At 44.1% G+C, this 21373-nt stretch overlaps 1 protein-coding gene across 1 annotated transcript; it reads right to left on the bottom strand.

Annotated features, from left to right (window-relative positions):
- Positions 1 to 7983: 7983 nt before the first annotated feature.
- TMED7 (transmembrane p24 trafficking protein 7) lies at positions 7984 to 19894 on the bottom strand. Its single transcript, XM_075931983.1, has 4 exons — positions 19740 to 19894; positions 19367 to 19585; positions 15133 to 15378; positions 7984 to 10936 (listed from the first exon to the last, which is right to left on the bottom strand). The coding sequence occupies exons 2-4, from the start codon at positions 19550 to 19552 to the stop codon at positions 10700 to 10702; spliced, it is 669 nt and encodes a 222-aa protein (XP_075788098.1). The 5' UTR covers positions 19553 to 19585; positions 19740 to 19894; the 3' UTR covers positions 7984 to 10699.
- Positions 19895 to 21373: the final 1479 nt, after the last annotated feature.

The raw sequence follows: 21373 nt of genomic DNA, 5'->3' as shown, positions 1-21373 counted from the left end.
CTTGTTTAGTGTGGTCTGTTTGAAAGGCTGAGCTTGGAAGGCAAGGCTAAGAGCTTTATAATGTTGTTCTAGCTTGCAATCCTCCTTTGACCCTCATCTCTTGAGAAGGGGATAATCAACGGACCATGGTAATACCAAGGTACAAAATATATAGGAATAACAGAGCAGGTTGCACTGTTGAGAAGTGAAAGCACAGAACCAAATATAGCAAAAAATCTTAAATGAATAAAAAACTACCACGATATCTCTATGGCTAGAAATTATATGCTTGAATAAGAAGAGTATAGCAGCAAGAATATACTACTGACCTTCTGCCCAGGATGGTGACTGTGCCTCTGAAATGCTTAGGAATATTAGAGGCTACATAAATACAAAAAAATAATAGAGGATTTCAGCTATTCCTATACTGACCTCAGAAGGGGATGCAGTTATAGAATTTCTAGATGCCATGAATGACTGCCACGTGGAGCAACTGTGGAGATTCCCTCTGAGAATTCCCTTTTCCTCTTAGCTTATGCAGAACACCTTGTCCAATTCTGGGATTGTTTAAAAAAACACCTCAGTTCGATTCCACATTTAATCATTCAAGGTTCCTTTATTTGATATACAGCAAAGCTATGCTGAAGTGAGCAAACTCAAGCACAAGGGGGAGGTATGGGCCATGCCACACATTCAAAGTTACACAGCAAACCTCTTCCTCTCTATATATTTACATGTAATATTACATAACAAGTTTTTGGACTGACATGGTTACTTTGCAGGAATCAAGCTCTGTCCATGCTCAACCTAGTCCTGGCTTCCTATGTGCATTCCTAATTTATTTTGTCCCTTGTGAGTAAATGGTGAACTGGGTGTTCTCCCTTCTATAATCTTTTTAGCCTACTGATCTATTTACTTACCTTATTTAGCATAAATATTCCGTTTTCAGCTAATCATTTGCTTACCTCCTAATTCTGTTCCCCAAGAAATGAGGCCTCCTTCCAGGTGTTAATTACACATCAGAGCAAGCCTCATCTATATCAGCTAGTCTTGGAACCGACAAGGGGAGAGACCATTCTTGATTTAGTCAGAAGTAGAACACAGGATCTGGTTCAAAAGATGAATAAAAGCTGAAGCACTTGGTAATAGTGACCATAATGTAACTAAATTTAATTTCCTTTGTGGGGAGAAAATACCAAAGAAACCCACATAGCAGGATATAACCTCAAAAAAAAAAAACCTACACAAAAATGAGAGAGCTAGTTAAATGTAAATTAAAAGGAAGTCACAAGAATGAAATGTCACATGCTGCATGCAAACTTTTAAAAACATAATAATGGAGGCTCAAACTATGTGTAAATAAATTTAGAAAAAAAGATTTAACTAATTTAGAACAAAACCAAAACAAATTTAGAAAAATGCCACCATGGCTAACCAACGAAATAAAAGAAGTGGTTAGAGACAAAGAGGCATCTTTTAAAAAGCGAAAAACAAATTTCACTGAGGGAAGGAACAAACTCTGGCATTTCAAATGTAAAAGTATAATTACAAAGGCCAAAAAAGAATTTGAAGAGCAACTAATATGACACAAAAAGTAACAGCAATTTTTTTATAATTACATCAGAAGCTGGAAGCCAGCCAAACAAACCTTGGGGCCCACTGGAATAGTGAGGTGCGAAAAGAGCACTTGTGGAAGACAAGGCAGTTGTGGAGAAGCTAAATTAATTCTTTGCATCTGTCTTCACTGCAAGGCTGTGTCTACATTGGCACCCGGAAGATCCCTTATTCCTACTTGAAAGGGTTTATTTCCCGCAAGATCCCGTCTAGACTGGCGCTTTTCTCCGGCAAAACCCTGAGCCGGAAAAAGCGGCAGCCATGTTCATGCAAATGCCACGGGATATTTAAATCCCCCGCGGCATTTGCAATTCCGAAGTGTCTCATTAGCATCCCTTTTACGGAAAAGGGTGCCATTGTAAACACAATACAGGATTATGTAGCACTTTAAAGACTAACAAGATGGTTTATTAGATGATGAGCTTTCGTGGACCAGACCCACTTCCTCAGATTCCTTTGATCTGAGGAAGTGGGTCTGGCCCACGAAAGCTCATCATCTAATAAACCATCTTGTTAGTCTTTAAAGTGCTACATAGTCCTGTATTTTGTTTCAGCTACACCAGACTAACACGGCTACATCTCTATCACTATTGTAAACACAGGCCAAGGAATCTGAGGAAGACTCCTCACACCTGAGCCATTGTTTTTAGGAGCAAATCTGAGGAACTGTCCCAGACTGAGGTGTGAATGGAGGAGGTGTGGAACAAATTTATAAATGTAACTAATAAATCTCCAGACTCAGATGATATTCACCAAATAATGAAATTCCCTGGTATGTAACCTATCACATAAATCATCCTCTATATCAGATGACTGGGGAATTACCAATATGGTGCCCATTTTTTTAAAGGCTCCAAAAGTACTCCCAGCAATTACAGGTTAGTAAACCTAACTTCATTACCAGGCAAATTTGTTGAAACAGTGGTAAAGAACAGAATTATCAGACACATAGATGAATATGAGTTGAGGAAGAGAGTCAATATGGATTTTATAAAGGGAAAATCATGCCTTGCCACTCTCCTAGAATTCTAAGGTAAACTACTATGTGGACATGGGTGATCCAGTCGATATAGCATAGTTGGACTTCCGGAAAGCCTCTGATCCCTCACCAAAGTCTCGTCAGCAAGTAAACAGTAGTGGGATAAGGAGGAAAGACCAATAATTTGTTAAAAGAAGAATCAATTATCAGTTTTCAGAATGAAGATAGTGTCTCCTGATTCACCATCTTTGAAAATGATCTGGAAAAAGGCATAAACAGTGAGGTGGCAAAGTTTGCAGATGATACAAAATTACTCAAAATCCAAAGCTGACTATAAAGAGTTGCAAAGAAATTACACAAAACTGGGTGAATGACAGACAAAATTCAGTGTTAATAAATGCCAAGTCTTGGACTGGACTGAGCCGTAGATAGACGGATCCCATCTTCTACAATGCCTTTGGTGAGTGATCAATTACAGATGTCACATAAACAGGGCTCGACAAATTATGGAAAACCCTACTCGCCAGACAAAAAGGGGACTCGCCACCCCCCCCAAAGTGGTTTTTTTTTAATGGCATAAATTCCTAATAAGAATAAGAACAGTAATTACTAATACATTCTTAATAAATTTCACCTAAGTTATTAAAATAACTTATAAACTTCTTATAAATAAATATAATATAAACTTCTACCTTTTCCTTCTGCTGCCATGTCTCCGCCCCTTGCGCCATCAGCCTGCTGCCCCCAACCCCTCACCCTCCTCTGTCGTCCTGACTCCTGCCCTTCTCGCTGCCCTCAGCCTTCCTGAGACCTGCCCCCCTCCAGCAGCCTTTCTCTCCCCCCTGTGCCCACTCCTCCAGTAGCCCCACTCTGATCAAGTGAGCTACCCCTCCTCATCCCCTCTCCTAACACCTCCCTCTACACACTTGCCCTGCCTCTCTCCTCTGATGTTGGTCCCTCCCCTCCAGGTGTCTGCCCTTCTGCTTCACCCCCAGAATCTCCTGGCACCTACACCCTTCTGGTTCCTCCCCCTTCCCTCACTGCCCCTGCCCCCTTTGCCCTCTTTTCCCTTATACCCACCCCCTCACTACCCTCTGCCCCCATTCCCCTCATGCCCATGCTCTCACACATACCTTGCTCCATCCCTGCCTTCCTCATGCCCATCCCTTCTTTCAAGCCTTCTCCCAGCACCTCCCCCTCCTCCCTCTAGCCCCCAGTGCCCTTACCTTCTCCTCTCCCAGCATCACCCTGTTCCCCTCTCCCACTGATACCTCCCCTCCTGCCCTTTTCCTCATTGTCTGCACTTGCCCCCCTGGGATTTGTCTCTCCTGCACCCCTGTCCCTTAGTGCCTTCCTTTTTTCTTCTTCTTCTCCTGACCTTCTCCCCGCCCCACCCCACAGCACAAGCCCCTTCCCCATATTTTCCCCCTCCCCGCCCCACAGCCCAGTCCAGCCGCTTCCCCACCCCCAGGTCCAAGCAAAACATTTCCCTCCCTTTTTTGTTGTCTTTTACACATTTGCATTTTGCAATGTCCAGCCTCTCCCTATGGACAAGCACCCCTCACTCCCAACCCACAGGGGAAACAGGGTGCAGGGACAGCACAGAGCCAGAGGGTTACAGGGATCAGTGGGGGGGAGGACAGGAGTGGCACGGGGAACAGGAGGCACAGAGACGCAGGGATCGGGGAGAGCAGTGCGCGGGGTGCGGTGGAGGCATGGGGAATGGGACACGGGGAACGGGAGGGGCAGAGGGATTGGGGTCTAGGAGCAGTGCAGGAAACAGGCAGCACAGAGCTGGTGGGGGAGAGCAGGGATCGGGGGGAGCAGGGTGCAGGGTGCAAGGGCGGCGCAGAGCCAGAGGGAGAGCAGGGGATCCAGAGTGCAGGGTGCGTGGGGAACGGGCAGCAGGAGCCAGATGGTCGGCCGGGAGTGGTCCCTCCCTGGCAGCGCTCAGCTCCTCTGCCGGCTGGCGGATCGGATGGGGCCGTGTTGCCCGTAGTGCGGGCTTCAGCCAGCCCGTTACAACGGCCCACCAGGCCAGTCCGCCCCTGCACTCGCCAGCTGGCAAAATCTACTCTCTGTGGGCAAGTGTATTTGTCAAGCCCTGCACATAAAAAGCTGCCAACTGCAGGCGCTGTATGTTCTTTTTGGATCCTCCGCTTTTCTTGCAACGCCTGGATACGTTGACTCTCAAAGCAATTAAGAGCCTTACAGGTTGCCCTGTCCCCATGGCCACTCCAGAACCCAACCCACCTCCCTACCATTTGGACATCCCTTATCCTGCCTTCCTGGTGCCTGAGCCAGCTCCATCCAGGGGGTGACCGGTGCTGGCGGGAGCCTAGTACAGGCTTTAATGAATACCAAGTAATGCTGTAATGAGTCTAGGCAAGCAACATAGCCTCCCTCTGACCAGGAAGAGGAAGGGCCCTTTAAGACCCTTGGTGGGCAGTGGCAGAGCAACCTGGCCCCACCCTCAGGAAGCAGAAAGGCAGGGCCAAAAGTATAAAAAAACTGGGCTCAGAGCTCAGTTGAAACCCAGCTGCTGAGCAGGTCAGATGCTCTGCCCATGCTCCAGTGAAGAAAGGTCTACCCATGCTGCCCTCATCGGGAGAACTGGGTTGGGCCACTGTCAGCCCCTAAAGACTGGCCAAGGCCACCATGGTTACTGTGGAGCCTTGATGACTGGACAGGGGTGCTGAGACCACTGCCATGGCCTGAAGACACTCTGGGACCCTCGCCAGGCTCAGACTGCTAGACCTGTCCACCTGGGCCCCTACTGGAGCCAGAACCTATGGATATGCTGCCAGCACCTCCATTCCCAACTGACCCCAAAGGACCAGTGCTTGAGCCAGTTAGGTTCCCAAGAAGAACCAGGAAGTGGCCCAGGGCAGCTGAGGAGATGGAGGTCAATTGGGCAGCATGTTGTAGCTCAAATCCCTGCTGACCTACAGAATTGATCAGTGTGTTGTGGTCAGGATCCCCACTGACCCAATGGCTGCTGTGCTGCCACTGTTGGGGCCCTGGGTTGGGGTGCAGTGGAGCAGGTGGGCTTGTGTCCTCTGTTCCACCTTCCCCTTGGTTGGCAGGCTTCCCCCGTGAGGGCAAAACACCTCTTTGTCAGTTCTCTGCCAGCAAGGAGACCTGACCTCTGTTCTGCCTGTAACATAGAACCATAGAATAATAGGACTGGAAGGGACCTCAAGAGGTCATCGAGTCCAGCCCCCCGCCCTCAAGGCAGGACCAAGCTCCGTCTACACCATCCCTGACAGATGTCTATCTAACCTGTTCTTAAATATCTCCAGAGAGGGAGATTCCATCACCTCCCTTGGCAATTTATTCCAACATTTGACCACCCTGACAGTTAGGAACTTTTTCCTACTGTCCAATCTAAACCTCCCCTGCTGCACTTTAAGCCCATTGCTCCTTGTCCTGTCCTCAGAAACCAAGAGGAACAAATTTTCTCCTTCCTCCTTGTGACACCCTTTTAGATATTTGAAAACCGCTATCATGTCCCCCCTTAATCTTCTTTTTTCCAAACTAAACAAGCCCAGTTCATGAAGCCTGGCTTCATAGGTCATGTTCTCTAGACCTTTAATCATTCTTGTCACTCTTCTCTGTACCCTTTCCAATTTCTCCACATCTTTCTTGAAATGTGGCGCCCAGAACTTGACACAGTACTCCAGCTGAGGCCTAACTAGTGCAGAGTAGAGCGGCTGACTTGGGGACACCTGGGGCAGAGCAGCTCGGGTGCTGCTGGGTTGGTTCAGTAGCGCGGCCGCTCCTTGGCGCTACTGGACCAACCCAGCAGCATCCCAGCTGCTCTCCCCCAGGCATCCTGATTCAGCCGCTGCTGAAACTGATCAGCAGCGGCTGAATCAGGACTCCTGGGGCAGAGCAGTTGGGGTGCTGCCGGGTTGGTCCAGTAGCGCCAAGGAGCAGTGCTGCGGGACCAACTGGCAGCGCCCTACCTGCTCTACCACAGGCCCCAGGCTTTGCTCCACGTCTCCCTGGTCTGCTGGGGGAGGGGGGGGGAGCACTAGCTCAGCTGATCCAGCTGGAAGCGCCGCGGGTCCGGCCCGGGTCCTCCACCGCTTTGCTCCCCGTCTCCCTGGTCTGCTGGCTCCCCCAGCAGACCAGGGAGACCGCGAGCAGCTTTTCTCCCCTTGGAGGAGGTGGACGGCGGGACCAGGCGTCCCGCCGCTCCAGTCCTCCGGGGCGAGAAAATCCCCTTTCGTAACTGCAGATCCAACATAAGTCGGATCCGCGTAACTCGGGGACTGCCTGTAATGTGAAAGCTCGTTACAAGCAGGCAACTATACTGCACTAACTCAAATTTCTAAATAGCCTTATAGCTTCATATGGAGGGCCTTGAAGTAATCTGCTTGTGGAAGCAGGCTCTTTCCTGGCCAGGCCTCTCGCGCGTATTGCCATCCAAGCAAAAGGTCAAATTCCCCTTGATGAAAACCCTTACACTATGTAACTTAAAGATCAGCGACGAACAGGAACCAAAACCAGACCTAAAAAGTTCATGTAAAGTTCATGCTGGTTGTGCTGACTGTGCCATGCCCAATAAGGCAGAAAAGGAAAAACAGGAAACCATCTCACCGCCTTACCCCTGTCACTTAGCAGACAGGGTCTGCTAGCCTATCTCAAAAAGTGTGCGAAAGCTCTCTATAAAACAGCTTCCCCTCCTGTATCAAATTGAGGAATCCCGAATAAACATTGGATGGCGGAATATGAGCCAGGGCTGAGGACTGATCACCCGAGGGCCACCTCCCGCTCACCGAACCAAACGAGTTCCTGTAGAGCGTAACGTATACCAAACATAACGAATACCAGATATGTTGTTGTTGTAGTTTGTGTGTCTGTTAAATGTAAGTATTGTTATCTGAAATTGTTTAGAGGTATTGTTAAGTAGTAGTGTTAAAAGTTTTAGGTAAATGATTGGTCTTCTAAGTAAGACTGATGTAAATGTAAGTGTTAATAAACCCTAGTCCCTTGTTAAGAACTATTGGGATTTAGAGAAACCTCAAAGAATTTTCTTCACTGTATTGCATTTTGCTTATTAGACATTCTAATAATTTAATGCCTACGTACGTAAGAAATTGATAAAATCATAATTTATACATAGAAGCCCTTTAATAAAAGTTTAAAAGATATTTAGTAATAGTTTGCCTGTTTCTGCGCCTTCCTGGGACTAGCCACATTTCCGAACCTTTTACTTTAAACCACACTGCTCTCAAACTGAAAAATGTGAATAAGCAATCAAGTGGAATCTATTCTAATAAATTAATTAATGGATATTTTAAAAATACTTATTCTAAAATAATTTAACTGGCTCATTCCTACTTACTGTAGGATGGGAGCTCCTTCCCCATTCAGTCCCAAAATAAAAATTCATTCAGACCATGTTCATATATTAATTTTTATTTTCCCATACAATATTCACAGGGTCTGCCTTTTTTTAATCTTAAACTAACAAATGATTTTAAACTAAAACAAGAACTGACATTTCGTAAACAAACATCCAAAGAATGATCAAAACCTGGTGTCTTATGCAGTACATAATAAAGTTGTATTGTGTTAAACACTGGGTGATTTAGTTGTGTACCGTACACCTCGTTTGAACGATGTCATTAATATAAAAAGACAAAGCTTCAACTGTCACAAATCTTAATTTTTTCCACCCACTGTTGATTTGTTAGCATGTGTCTATTATACTCTATTTTATTCAATCACTTATTCTAAAAAATATATACAGCTATGTTTAAACATGTGTTTATACCATGTTTCTACAACAGAAAAATAAAAGCTTTCTTTTAAGATCTTACTGCATAACATACAGCAAGATACAGGAGGATTGGTTTGAATACCCAACTTCAATATAAGTCAATTCCGCAAGACCTGTGCAGCTAGAGGTACACTAAGCTAACAGTACCACTTTACACAATCAAACATTAGGGAAAAAAGGCGCGCGTGTGCGTGTCTTAGTCTGACTATAAGCCAATATTTGGGTTACTGTCAAAATTGGTAAATGGTGTAACACAAAGCAACTGATGTCGAAATTATTTCACATCTTTAAGTGTTTTCATTACAATTAAAGCTACTCAAATTGATCTTACAAGTGATAGTTCAAGATTCAGATCACAATGGAATATTGCCAAAATTAGTTAGATAATATTTTCATCAAATTATTGTAATGGCGAATGTACAACACTGAACTGTACCCATTTGCTTTGTTATTGCATGTAATTAAGTTTATAAAGAATCCTGCAGAAAATCAGCTTGCTGCCAAACACAAGAATAAAGCAGCCAGGCACATTCAGAAAAGAGTATCTCATGCAGGCACAGGCTTGTGGCATTTAGGAAAAAGTCTGTGCGATTTTATTTTTGCACTAGCACTGGCATGGTTTTTACTTCTCCCAATAAGAAGCTTGTAGTGCTTTTAAAAAGTTCAATACAAGGTATGAGGATACCAAAGAGATTCCTGGAACTAACAAAGATCCAATTTTTCACCTACCAATCTCATGGCTTCTAAAATAGGAATTAGCTCAATTATTTCTTGGATGTTTCAAACTGCAAGTAACTGATCTACTCTTAAGGATAAATCTAGAATCTCCTTTTGCTACAACCACTGCATTTTAAATTGATGGCCCTGAGTTTTTGCCATGTGCCAAAGCATTACATTTTTTAATATATAACAAACTTTTTGCAGTTTCCCCAGAGTTGGAAATGTATGATCAACACTGGCAACAAATCAGAATTACTGTTGTTCTACTTAAAAAAAAAAAAAAAAAAAAAAAAAAAAAAAATCAGTGAAAACCCTCTGATTTTCTTATTTTTAGTTTAGCTGTAGTTTCTCTTGTGCACTTGAGTATTGGTAAAATGCCTTTAATCCTTCCAGCCTAAACTATGCTTATTTTTAAGTATATTTTGAATACCTCTGTTCTAACAATTTATGTACATGTTTGCAAACTTCCATATCCTAATAAACAAGACTTTCCAGAGTACACAATACAGCATCTATTAAAAGATGTGAGAAATGACAATGTAGGCTACAAACCTACTAAAAAAAAAAAAGAGACACCCTGAAACATTGCATGACCACTAGCAGCCAGAAGTGGAAATTAAATGCACAAGGCAACAATGCATCACAATTGTGAAAGATACAATGCAGTATGAACAAACTGGACTCAATGATTAAATAAAAAAGTTCATATGTGCCTCACACAGATGTCATACAACCATGTCCAGTGTCAATGCTGTGTTGCTTACAGCTAGTTTACCTGTTTTCCTAATTTTGAAGAACCACAGTAGCATGTGACTACAGAGACTGCATAAGTTCAGTGACAAAGTTACAAGATTCTTCCCATCTTATTGCATTTTTTTTTAAATAAAAAGACTTCGAAATTTGTATTTTAATTGAATACTGAAAATTAGTTTCCTGGATAGTCTCAGTTCACAATTTGTTCAATAAAACAAATATTGTAAAACAGAAAATTCACTATGTTTTAAAGGGAAGAATATCTGTTTTAAACCAACCAATGTGTTTAAATATAAAACTTAGCAAGTGTGAAAGATGGAGACTCACCATTCTGTAGAAGAACAGTATTTGTGTCATGACGTGTTAACTTGCAACAGGTTTACAAATAAGCAAAGAAAGAAATATGGATTTGGATTTTTCAGAGCAAATCAAAACAACGCAGTTCAATGCTCTGTGACTATAGTTCATCACATTTGCTTGTGTTTTCAACTCAACACCTTTAGGCTGAACAAGCTAAAAATATCAATTTTCATTTCTTTCATATAATTTGACCCCCCCCCAAAAAAAAAACTTACCACAGATTAATCAGTGAGTACAAATAAAGGAAAAACAGATCACTACTGAATGCTGACACAAACATAAAAAAAATACAGTAAGTTCTTAACTTTTCAAATATTTCAAATAAAAAAGGTGTCCCTTTCACAACTCTGACTACATTTTGAAATTTGCAATGAATGAGAAGGGGCAAAAAGGTATTAAAAATGTTGCCCATCTTTAGTTCTTTTGTATCTACAATTAATTGGAGAACAGCCAGTTTACAGATGAACATGTACAGTGGATTTGAAGCATTGTTTTACTACTGGTTATGATCCAACACGGGTTGTTGTGGTTCTTTTATCAGAGAAGAAGCTTTTGAGAAGAAATACTTGCCCAATGCTAACTACTAGAAGAATGATGGCTTCCCCTATTGACCAATAAGCTACTCTTGTATTTAGATCTTCTGCTCTGCTGCGACCTTGTGCTTCTCTCAAACGGAAATGAGTCTGATAATCGATAACAGACTTCAAAGCTTCATGAATTGAAACACAAGCAGACTCCATCTAGACAAAAAAAAAAGTTTCTGAATTAGAAAAGCACTGGAAGAATTCTGTTTGTGCTGCATGAGTTCCAGAATACATCCTGGTACTGCCTGGGTATTTAAATAAAGTTTTAGAAAATGAAGGGTTCACTATGCAAGCTGCCCCAGGAGAGAGGACAACCCCAGCCCTCTCTTACCACAGCAGCTTGGGCCAGGTGAGACATGCCAGTCTATAGCCCATGCAGTTGTAGCAGGCACAGCTGGTGAAGAGGTGCATGTCCCCCAGATGGGGGAGGGAGGGAGACAGACAGATAAATTTTCTGTATTATGTAGTAGATAGCTGTCTTTCTCCAGTCCTTCCCCCTGACAACACAATGGGGTTATAGCTGTCCCAGTCCCCATCTCTGGCCTCTTGCTGCCCCTTTGTGGTTGTTCTGAAGTATAATTCTCTCCAACCAGACCTCTCCCTTTCCATTTTATGAGAAACACTCAAAGGCTGTGTCTAGACTGCATCCCTTTTCCATAAAAAGGATACAAATTAGACACATCCCAATTGCAAATGAAGCGGGGATTTAAATCCCCCCCGCTTCATTTGCATAAACATGCCTGCCGCTTTTTTCCGGCTCGGAGCTTTGCCGGAAAAAAGTGCCAATCTAGACGCGGATCTTTCGGAAAATAAAGCCTTTTCCAAAAGATCCCTTATTCCTCTTAAAATAAGGAATAAGGGATCTTTCGGAAAAGGCTTTATTTTCCGAAAGATCCGCGTCTAGACTGGCGCTTTTTTCCGGCAAAGCTGCGAGCCGGAAAAAAACGGCAGCCATGTTTATGCAAATGAAGCGGGGGGATTTAAATCCCCCCGCTTCATTTGCAATTGCGATGTGTCTAAGTTGCATCCCTTTTTACGGAAAAGGGATGCAGTCTAGACACAGCCAAATTGTATACACATCCCATTATCCTTGCACAACCAAACCCTGATCTTGATTTAAGTTATAATAAGAGGAAGCTGCATACCAACTTTGGTGGTCATAGCTCTTACTGTTTAGGAGGAGTTCTTGCCCATTTCTGAAATATATAGTTGAGTATGTATAGCCAGAACTTCTGTAATTTTAGATGAGAATGTTTATTCTTTCAACTAATATGCTTGGCAAAACTAATTGTTTAGGCTAAAATGTTCTGTGCCAAGTATTGGCCTCAAGTTTTATTTTATTCCTTTTGTTTTGTTTCAGGTTAAATGGGTCAGCCATTTAATAGAACAAGATTAGAAAAATATACATTGTTTTGCCCATACTTAAATTTATTTCAGCAGTTTGTTGAGAAACATTTGAATATTTGAAGCAGGGACTTAAAAATTTTTAAGGGCCAGGTGGGTGTCAGGAATGTGTCTTTTGCCATTCCAGTGAAAATCTGTCCAAGTTGGCCATGCAGGATGTTTTTTAAAAATTGCAATTCATACATGCTCAATTCACTAAATTATCTGAAGAGAATTTAATTATTTTTTAATTATTTGGTGTTTCTATAGAATGAGAAAATTTAGAAATGAATGGTTTGAAAAGTTCAAAGTACCAATACCTTAACTTTCAGACAAGAGTGCAGTCACAACACTGAAATGCAGCTTTCCTAAGAAAATATACCTGTCTGTGATGTAAACAATTCAGTGAATTATGTGTCTCATCATATGTAACTATTTTTAATTTAACATTTAGTATTGCAGAGAAAAGCAGATTAGCTTTTAGTATAAAATCTCAATATTTTACCACGATGGCATAAAAATGTGTTGTCATCTAGTGACGGCAGGTTTGTATAATTTTTGGTGGTGCCCAGAATGGGTCTAGTCCCCTCCTTCCTCCCCCCGCCCTGTAAACCGATATATATTTTATTAAATAATGTAAAAATGGACTGGAAACCGTAAGCATTTAACAGTTTCCCTTTATTACACAATATCACTATCATAAGAAAAAATTATTTAACTAAGAATATCAACATTATTAAACCATTGTGGATTCCATTGTGCATCAAATATATATTATATTATATTATATTTTGTTGTACCTGTTTTGATGAAGTGGGAATGTTCTGAATGTTCTCTCTGATGGACACGTGACCAGAAATAAAGTCTCCTCTCTAAGGGCTTTTCCCACCATCCTCCTACTAATAGGGATTAGTTTGGCCCCAACCAAACCCCGCTCATGCAACTATCCTGAAATTGCATTAACCCCACTGTGTGTGACATTAACTCGGGGGCGGAGAGGGGAAGTGTTCCAAGGGTTTCCTCCCATGAGCAGAATGAATTTTGTGTTGTGCACCAGTACGGAGTTCATGTGGCATGTTTGGATGTGCCACCTAAGTTGTTATTAAATATATTATAAACCTCAACCCTTTCCCTCTGCTGCCATGTCTCCTCCCCTTGCTTCATCAGCTCCCCTGGTGCCTCCTGACCCCCAACCCCTCACCCTCCTCTGCTGTCCTGACTCAGACACCTGCCCTTCTCACTGCCCTCAGCCCTCCTGAGACCTGCCCCCCCTCCACCAGCCCTTCTCTCCCCCGTGCCCACTCCTCCAGTAGCCCCACTCTGATCATGTGAGCTACCCCGCCTCATCCCCTCTCCTAAAATCTGCCTCTACACACCTGCCCTGCCTCTCTCCTCTGGTGCTGGTCCCTCCCCTGCAGGTGTCTGCCCTTCTGCTTCACCCCCAGAATCCCCTGGCATCTGCACTCTCCTGGTAGCCCCCTTCCCTCACTGCCCCTGCCCTCTTTTTCCCTGATGCCCACCCCCTAACCACCCTCTGCCCACTCCCTCATGCTCCTGTGCACTCACACGACTTGCTCCATCCCCGCCTTCCTCATGCCCATCCCTTCTTTCAAGCCTTCTCCCAGCACCTCTCTCCCCCACCTCTAGCTCCCAATGCCCTTACCTTCTCCTCTCCCAGCATCACCCTGTCCCCCCCCCTCCCACTAACACCTCCCTTCCTGCCCTTTTCCTCAGTCTCCACTTTGCCACCTGGCATTTGTCACTTCTCCACCATGTCTCTTGGTACCTTCCCCTTTCTTCTCCTGACCTGCCCCTCTCCCCTCAGCACAAGCCACTTCCTCTCCCACCCCTTCCCCCTATTTTTCCCCTTCTCCACCCCACCTTCTTCCTTCCAGTTTGCAGCACTGGAGTCTGTGATCGGGCCCCAGCTGCTTCCGGAGCTCCAGACCACTTACTGTGCCTGGAGCTGGGCCGCGCGGTGCAACTCTGGGCAGCATGGTTTTAAAGTCCCGGGTCATGACGTCACCCTCTCAGCTGTTGCGCGGCGTTTCAGCACGCCATGCATGCGCAGCTTTCATTCCAGCAGGGATGCTCTGGGGGGGAGGGGAAAGGACGTGTGGGGGCCGGTGCCCGCGGCCTGCTCCAGGCAGGGCTGGGGGAGAGACCCAGTTCCAAATATTGGTGGAGCAGGGCTCCCGGCTCTGAATATTACTGGAGCCTGGGCACCAACAGCTCATATCTTGCCGCCTATGTTGTCATCACTAAAATACTGGGAATTTAGATATATTTACTCTGTAACCTTTCAAGGGCATTTTATTCACCCACTCTGTATTTCTTTCCAACAATCTCATTCATCTCCACAAATCATCTGGGATCTCTTGTGATTACAGACACACATTATTCACTGCTGCCAGAATAGATTGTACAAAATTTAGTGCGACACAAGGGTCTAATTATACTCTACTCTGACCCACAGCCTATAAGAAAAAAAAAGGCATAAAAATAGTGGAAGAGGCTTCCTTGTCATCCCTTGTCTAGCTGCTACTTCCTTCCAGAACATATCTAGAAAGCATGTCTGATGTTGAATTCCTTCCTGTCCTTGCAATGTGGTGCTCCTCTAACTTCTCATCCAAATCATTTCCTTAAACAGTGTGCTATTACAAGTTCGTCTACTCTTCTCTAAATAGGAGGTAAATCCTTAAATCTTAGTTCTACTTCTGTGATTAATGACTGATACTTCAGTTTACACAAGTTCAGTTTTACATTCAAACTTTAAGCAGACACAAGTTCATCAACAACAACTTGAAATCATGATTTAATACAACTTCCTATGTAATTCAGGCTGGAGTTTTCAAAGCAGCATGGGGAAATTAGATGTCTTACTGACTTTCAAAACTTCTTTGAAAACCCAAGCCTCATCTGTTCCACCTTTTCTTTGGCTATCATGTCACTTTAAATTGGCCTTTTACCTGGGTAAGTGCAGTGACTCTGTTCTCACTAGGAAACAAAGGTGGATCTTCTCCAACTTGGAAGTCGAAGTACACTGTTTTGTGCGTGAAAGTAGAAAATTCATTGCTGAAGCAGAATTTGTATGTTCCATTCCTAGATGCAGTGAAGGTAAAGCTATCATATTGTTTTTTCATCTCTTTGTACAACACAATGCCATCAGGATCTTCCAGTCGACAATCAACATCATAATGTCCTCCAGTGATCACCTGTGGAGTGAGAGAGATGATTGGCACTTTAACCCAGCAGAAAGTTATTTTCAGTACTACACTTTGCCTAATTCATTAAACAAAAAACAAAAAAACAAGATGACAGTACTCAGTAATAAACCAAGTTTAGCAGAGAAGTTGTTCAATTAAAGAGTATTAATATATATTAGTCTACAGCACTGAACTTGGGTTTTACACTAGGGATGTAAGCGAGTAGTCTACCCAATAAACAAAAGCTTATGGGATAGCTGAGTATCCACTATTCTCCTCTCCCACCCCACCCCCGAGAGGCAGCAAGGGGAGGGACAGGAGCCGGTGCTGGGGAGAGCCAGATTAAAAGCCAGTTCTTCACCCCAGCACTGTCTACAGCAGTGGTCTGCAACCTTTTGGGGCTGCCGGGTGCCCGGGGGCGGGGCTGCACATGCGCCCAGGGGCAGAGCCACCCATATGCTGCATGCCCAGTGCTAGTGCCACCCATGTGCTGCACTCCTGGGGCCAGCTCATACGCCATGCACCCAGGGCCGGCACAGCCCATGTACTGCCCACCAGGGGGTGGGGCCACCCATGTACCACGCACCCAGGGGCCAGCACTGCCCATATACCGTGCGCCCGGAGCCGGCACAGCCCTGGCACCATGCACTCAAGAGGCGGGGCCACACATACGCTGCGTGCCCAGGGGCTGGCACTGCCCATGCACCACATGCCTGGGGGCGGAGCTGGCCCCCATCACTCGGCGGGCACACACAAATGGCCCGGTGGGCGCCACGGTGCCCATGGGCGCCACATTGGGGACCACTGGTCTACAGGGTGCTGCCTGCCCCCAATCCCCACTACCTCTATCAAAGAAGGCAGTTGGAGGGATAGGGGAGGCTGCTGTGAAGCAGGTTCTGCCTGCAATGGGCAAAGGCTCGCCATGGGCAGGGGCTGCTGGACTCAGCGCAAGCCAGGACTGAGCAGCCCCCGCTCGTGCCCGTCTGATGCCGCACCTCTGATTTTAAATGTAGTAAGAGCCCAGTGTCTCTTATTACATTTAAAATGCAGAACTGCAGCATGAGTGGCTCCTGGAGCTACCCTGCTGCAACTCTGCATTTAAAATCTAGTAAGAGCTGCTGGGCTCTTACTACGTTTAAAATGCAGAGGCACAGCATCCCAGACCACTGCAAGCAGCGACTGCTCAATCCTGCCTAACGCTGAGTCCAGCAGACCCACAGCGGTCCTTATCAGCTACACGATTAGTTAGATATCTGCAATTTAACATCCTTATTTTACACACTAACTCAACAAGAATAGCTCAGAATAAAACACTACATACATTCAATTTTAGAAGATAAATGTTTTTTCAAAGACATTAACATACAAATTCATGAGAGTTTCATTTCAATTACATTATTACTTTATTTTACTTAAGGTTCTCAGCAGGGATGTGAACAGGATGTTTAACCCATTAACTAATTAAACAGGATTTTACATGCCTAGTTCTCATACTTCAGTGATAAGTAGAGTACAAGAATCTGACAAGGAAACTATAACATTGAAATAATGTGCTAAAACAATCAGATTTACTGTATTCTAGGCCCACTTTTCCAGTTCCATAAAGACCAATGTAGTATTAAACAAGCTGGAGTTGTTCCAGCATGCTGGAATTACAGAAAGCAACAATGGCTCCTGTCCCCCGGGGATAGGAGACCCGGGAAACACACAGAACCATGAATAGTGATTCTTCAAATCATGAGCGTCTCCTGTAAATTAAAGATAAATGTTTTAGGACAGACTTCTACCCATACAAATTGAAACAGAAAAAAGAAACCCAGTTTGAGGAAAATTCTTTTGAACAAAATATATAAGTTATATTTAAGTTCCCGGTGATGGAAATATTTGGGTGTCAGTATTCAAAGAAATCTTTTAGTTTTTTTTTAAGATACAAGCTGCTTCAGAAATGGCACAGTAGATCACCAATACTCAGCTACAAGTGGGAGATACAATTACTTCTAAAGAGCTACAACTAATTTGCCTAAACACAAGATGATTAGAATTTGTTTTAATGCTAGATTTCAAAGACAAAACTGATAGAAATGGAAAATCACCAGAATAATTTTTCTACCCGTTCAGAACAAAGACATTTGGGCAGAATTCACTGATGCACAATTACTCCAGAAAGCATTGGCACATGTTAAATGCTGAAAAGCAATTGTGTTAATTCCTAATTGTTTATGATGCATTCTATTTAAGCTTGGCATAATTTATTTAATATGTAATTGATGAATAATATCAATGTTTATTTGTAAGCAGATTTTTTTATCCAGTTTATATTAATTTAAACTTTCATGGTTGTAGAAAATTATGTAGACCCAAAGATTTAAGAAGTTGAAGCTTTATGAATGACTCATAATTAAGTGCAGCTTCAACTTTATGAATTCCAGAGCTGTCTGTTTTTTATCAATGTTGTGAATATATGCTTTATGCAGCATTTTTTACATCAGCATTTTTCTTACTTTGCTCATGCGTAAATTTATATTTCAATTATCAATTTGTACATGTACAGTGAAATACACATTTACTGATAAAATATAATATTTCCAATGTCAAGTATATTAAATGCAGCAATTGAATTCCACAATATACCTTCTCCAAGAAGTTATCTAAATACAAGATAAAGCAAGGAAATTAAGTGCATTTCACAAATTAAATGCACAATTAATAGTGATTCACTCTGAGCAGACACAGTCTCAACAATCAAATTAATAAAGCTCAGAAGTATGAGCCCTAAGAAGTTCAAGGAATACCTTTTTATAGCAACATTTTAGCAAAGTGTCCATTTTACAAGGATGGAGCAAGTTTCATACACAGGTGGCACATACATGTATCCTAATTACATAAAAGCTTACAATTCATGTTTTTACTATATATCTAAAGCATAGAAAGTTTACATCTTTGCCTCCAATATGACAATTACAGACTTGCATACATGTTATTAGGCAATAATATTCCAGAACAACAACTGGTTAGTCTTTAGTCAATGAAAACCTAATGCTGAAGTAAGGTTTAGGGTTTGAACTCAGAATCACATTGAAATTCAGGGACAGACTCCACTGATATGGCACAACATGTTTATTTTTTAAAAAAGTGAGAAATATCAATCAGCTGCAAACCAGATAATCACACAGTGAAAAGTAGGCAGGGAAAACGAGGGTGAGCTTAACAGGTGTGTGGCAAAGGGGTTAAGTCAGTTGAACAACTGGCTTTACAGGGAAGTGGGATATTATCTAGCTGATTGTGGGGGGTGGACGTTATGTTGACCAACAGGCATACATTAAGGGGACATCTACACAACACTATTTCAAAATAACTTAGCCCATGTCTATACAGCAGGCAGTTATTTTGAAATAACGTCCAAATACTGTCAAGCGGAAGGACTGTAATCATCATTGTGCTAAGAGTAAGGGAAGTCAGCAGAAGAGTGCTCTATTTCAAAATTGATGTCACTCAATTTGTGTAGCTTATTTCAAGTTAAGCCCTGCCGTGTAGATGCACCTAAGCGGATTTAAAGACGGTGTTATCTGGAACAGCAAGGTGCACTTGATGCCCTACAAGATCACTTTATCAGAGTATTACTGAGCTAGAACTTTGAAGTGATGCTGGCTAGACCTGAGTGTATTGAGCAACTACTATAAGAAAGAACAGAACAGCTACCCAAAACTTAGGGACCCTGATTCCCCTGTGCTCTTTACTAAGGGAAACTCTACTTGGCACTATCAAGCTGGGGATATCACTGGCTCAGCGAGCTGTAGGTCCGGGTGCCTCAAGCCAGAGAAGAGAAGCGGGCTTGACCCATCAAGGTGTCTGCTTGCAGACGGGAGGGAGCGGTGCACCTGGCACTGCAGGGTGCCCTGCACGACAGCCCCCAGCTCCCATGGAAGCGCTGCTGGGGCGGTGCCGGGAGCCCCTGGCGGGCTGAGGGCGGGGGTACCGCGGAGGGCTGGCCTGTTACCTGGAACTCCAGGGTGCACTTGGTGCCCTGCGCGATCTCCTCGTAGAAGCACTGCTTGGCGTTGTCGGGCAGCTCGAAGGTGATCTCGGAGGCCCGCGAGGCGCCCCCCAGGGACAGGAGCAGCAGCACCAGACCCCGCAGCCCCGAGCGCGCGGCACCAGGGCCCAGCAAGCCCCGCAGCAGCATCTCCCCAGGAGGGCGGGGGTCTCGGCGGCGCAGCTAAGAGGACAAAGGAGAAGTTGTCGGGGCAGGTCCGGGAGCGGCTCCGGCCGGGCGGGCGGGGGAGGGGCGCAGCGGCGGCCGCACCGAGCAGGCCTAGCGCGCAGCCCGGCGCCAGCTACAGGGCGCCCCAGAGAGCGCGCGGGGGACTCACTGCCAAGGGCCCGGATGGAGGAAGCAGCGGCAGCCGGTGCCTGTGCGGCGTGGCGAAAGGAGCGAACGCGCTGGGAACCCGGAAATGGCTCAGCGGGTCGCGCGCCTCCGAACCGGAAGTACTTCCGGGTTGGCCCTACTAGGGTTTTGTCGACGTGGTGTTTGGGGAGGAGAGGGCGGGGCGGGAGGGGAAGGATCATGGTAGATTCTAATCCCGCCCCCTTCCCAACAGTTGCGTCATTGAACTGGGAGCGTTGAGAAACGCCTGCGCGCGCGGGCAGCGAGAAGCCAGGGCGTGGAACGTTGCAGGGGTGGAGAGGCAAGCTGAAAGCAAGAAGACAGCAAAGCCTTTGTTACTGGATCTTGGTTTCAGTCTGTGTAACAGCAGGGCCAAGCTTCAAATCTTCGGCTTTAAAACAATTTTATTGCGACCTGTTGTGGTTACTGAGCGACTGTAGACTTAAGTTTGCTTTTATATTTTAGTTGTATACTGATAACTTTGACTTGCACGGGGTTGGCTTCAATTTAACCAGAGCTTAGAGGACCACTGTTGTTTTTTAAGTTTTCCTAACAGGGTGCTACAAGACCAGGGGTGGTGTTTTTTTTTTTTTTTTTTAAGTTACAGACTAACCCAACTACCCCTCTGAGACCTTTAAACATGGAGAGCTTAGGACTGAAGCAAGGGGTCTTTTTTTGGACATTCAAATGGAACAATCTCAAGTTCAATCATGTAGTCTTTACTTATGCAAACGTCCCATTGAAGATTTGATAGGTTTATATAAATAAGGGGCAGAAAAGATCTGGTAAATCATTCAGGCTACATCTACAGTGCATGATTTTGCACAAGAACTCTTTTGCGGAAGAGTTCTTGTGCAAAAACTCTTCCAGAAGAGAGCATCTACACTGGCATGTCCCTTTGCACAAGAGCATCCATGCCAGTTTAGATGCTGTCTTGCGCAAGAAAGCTCTAATGGCCATTTTAAGCATAGGGCTTTATTGCGCAGGAAATTCATGTTGCCCGAACAGTTGCACAAGAGGGCTTAGTCCTGAGCAGGAGCATCAGAGTTCTTGCGCAAGAAGCCCTGATTTCATACATTAGGACATCAGTGTTCTTGCGCAAGAACTCACAGCCAGTGTAGACAGGCAGCATGTTTTGGCACAAAAGCAGTTGCTTTTGTGCACGATCGCGCCAATGTAGACACAGCCTCAGTTTCTCTGCCTATGCAGTTGTATGGGTGCAGTTTAAATGATCAATTCTTTGCATACACCTCTCAAATATATTCCACTGTACATATATTTTACCAAGATGTAAAGTTATACATGAGTTAACTACTGCCACTTTAACCAATGTGTCAAAATACAGTTACTATTTATATACCTATCAAAAATCTTGGCTATCAAATTTGAAATTAATTACATTTTGACATCTAAATAATTTTTCACATTGGTAAGGTTGTGTAAAATGAAAAGGGCCATCAATAGTATGTTGCTCCTCATACTTGAAAACCTAATCCTGATTGTCCCTGGCACCTGTAACACACGTGTTTATTACCATTCTGATTTGTGCTAAGTCATATTGTAGTGTAGGGGAAGTAATACCACACTTTAAAATCACTTGTGCATATGGTCCAGTGT

This window comes from Pelodiscus sinensis, chromosome 6, assembly GCF_049634645.1.
Source record: "Pelodiscus sinensis isolate JC-2024 chromosome 6, ASM4963464v1, whole genome shotgun sequence".
Lineage (NCBI taxonomy): Eukaryota > Metazoa > Chordata > Testudines > Trionychidae > Pelodiscus > Pelodiscus sinensis.
Note: the sequence above shows the minus strand (reverse complement) of the source record. Positions and strands in the feature narration are given on the sequence as shown.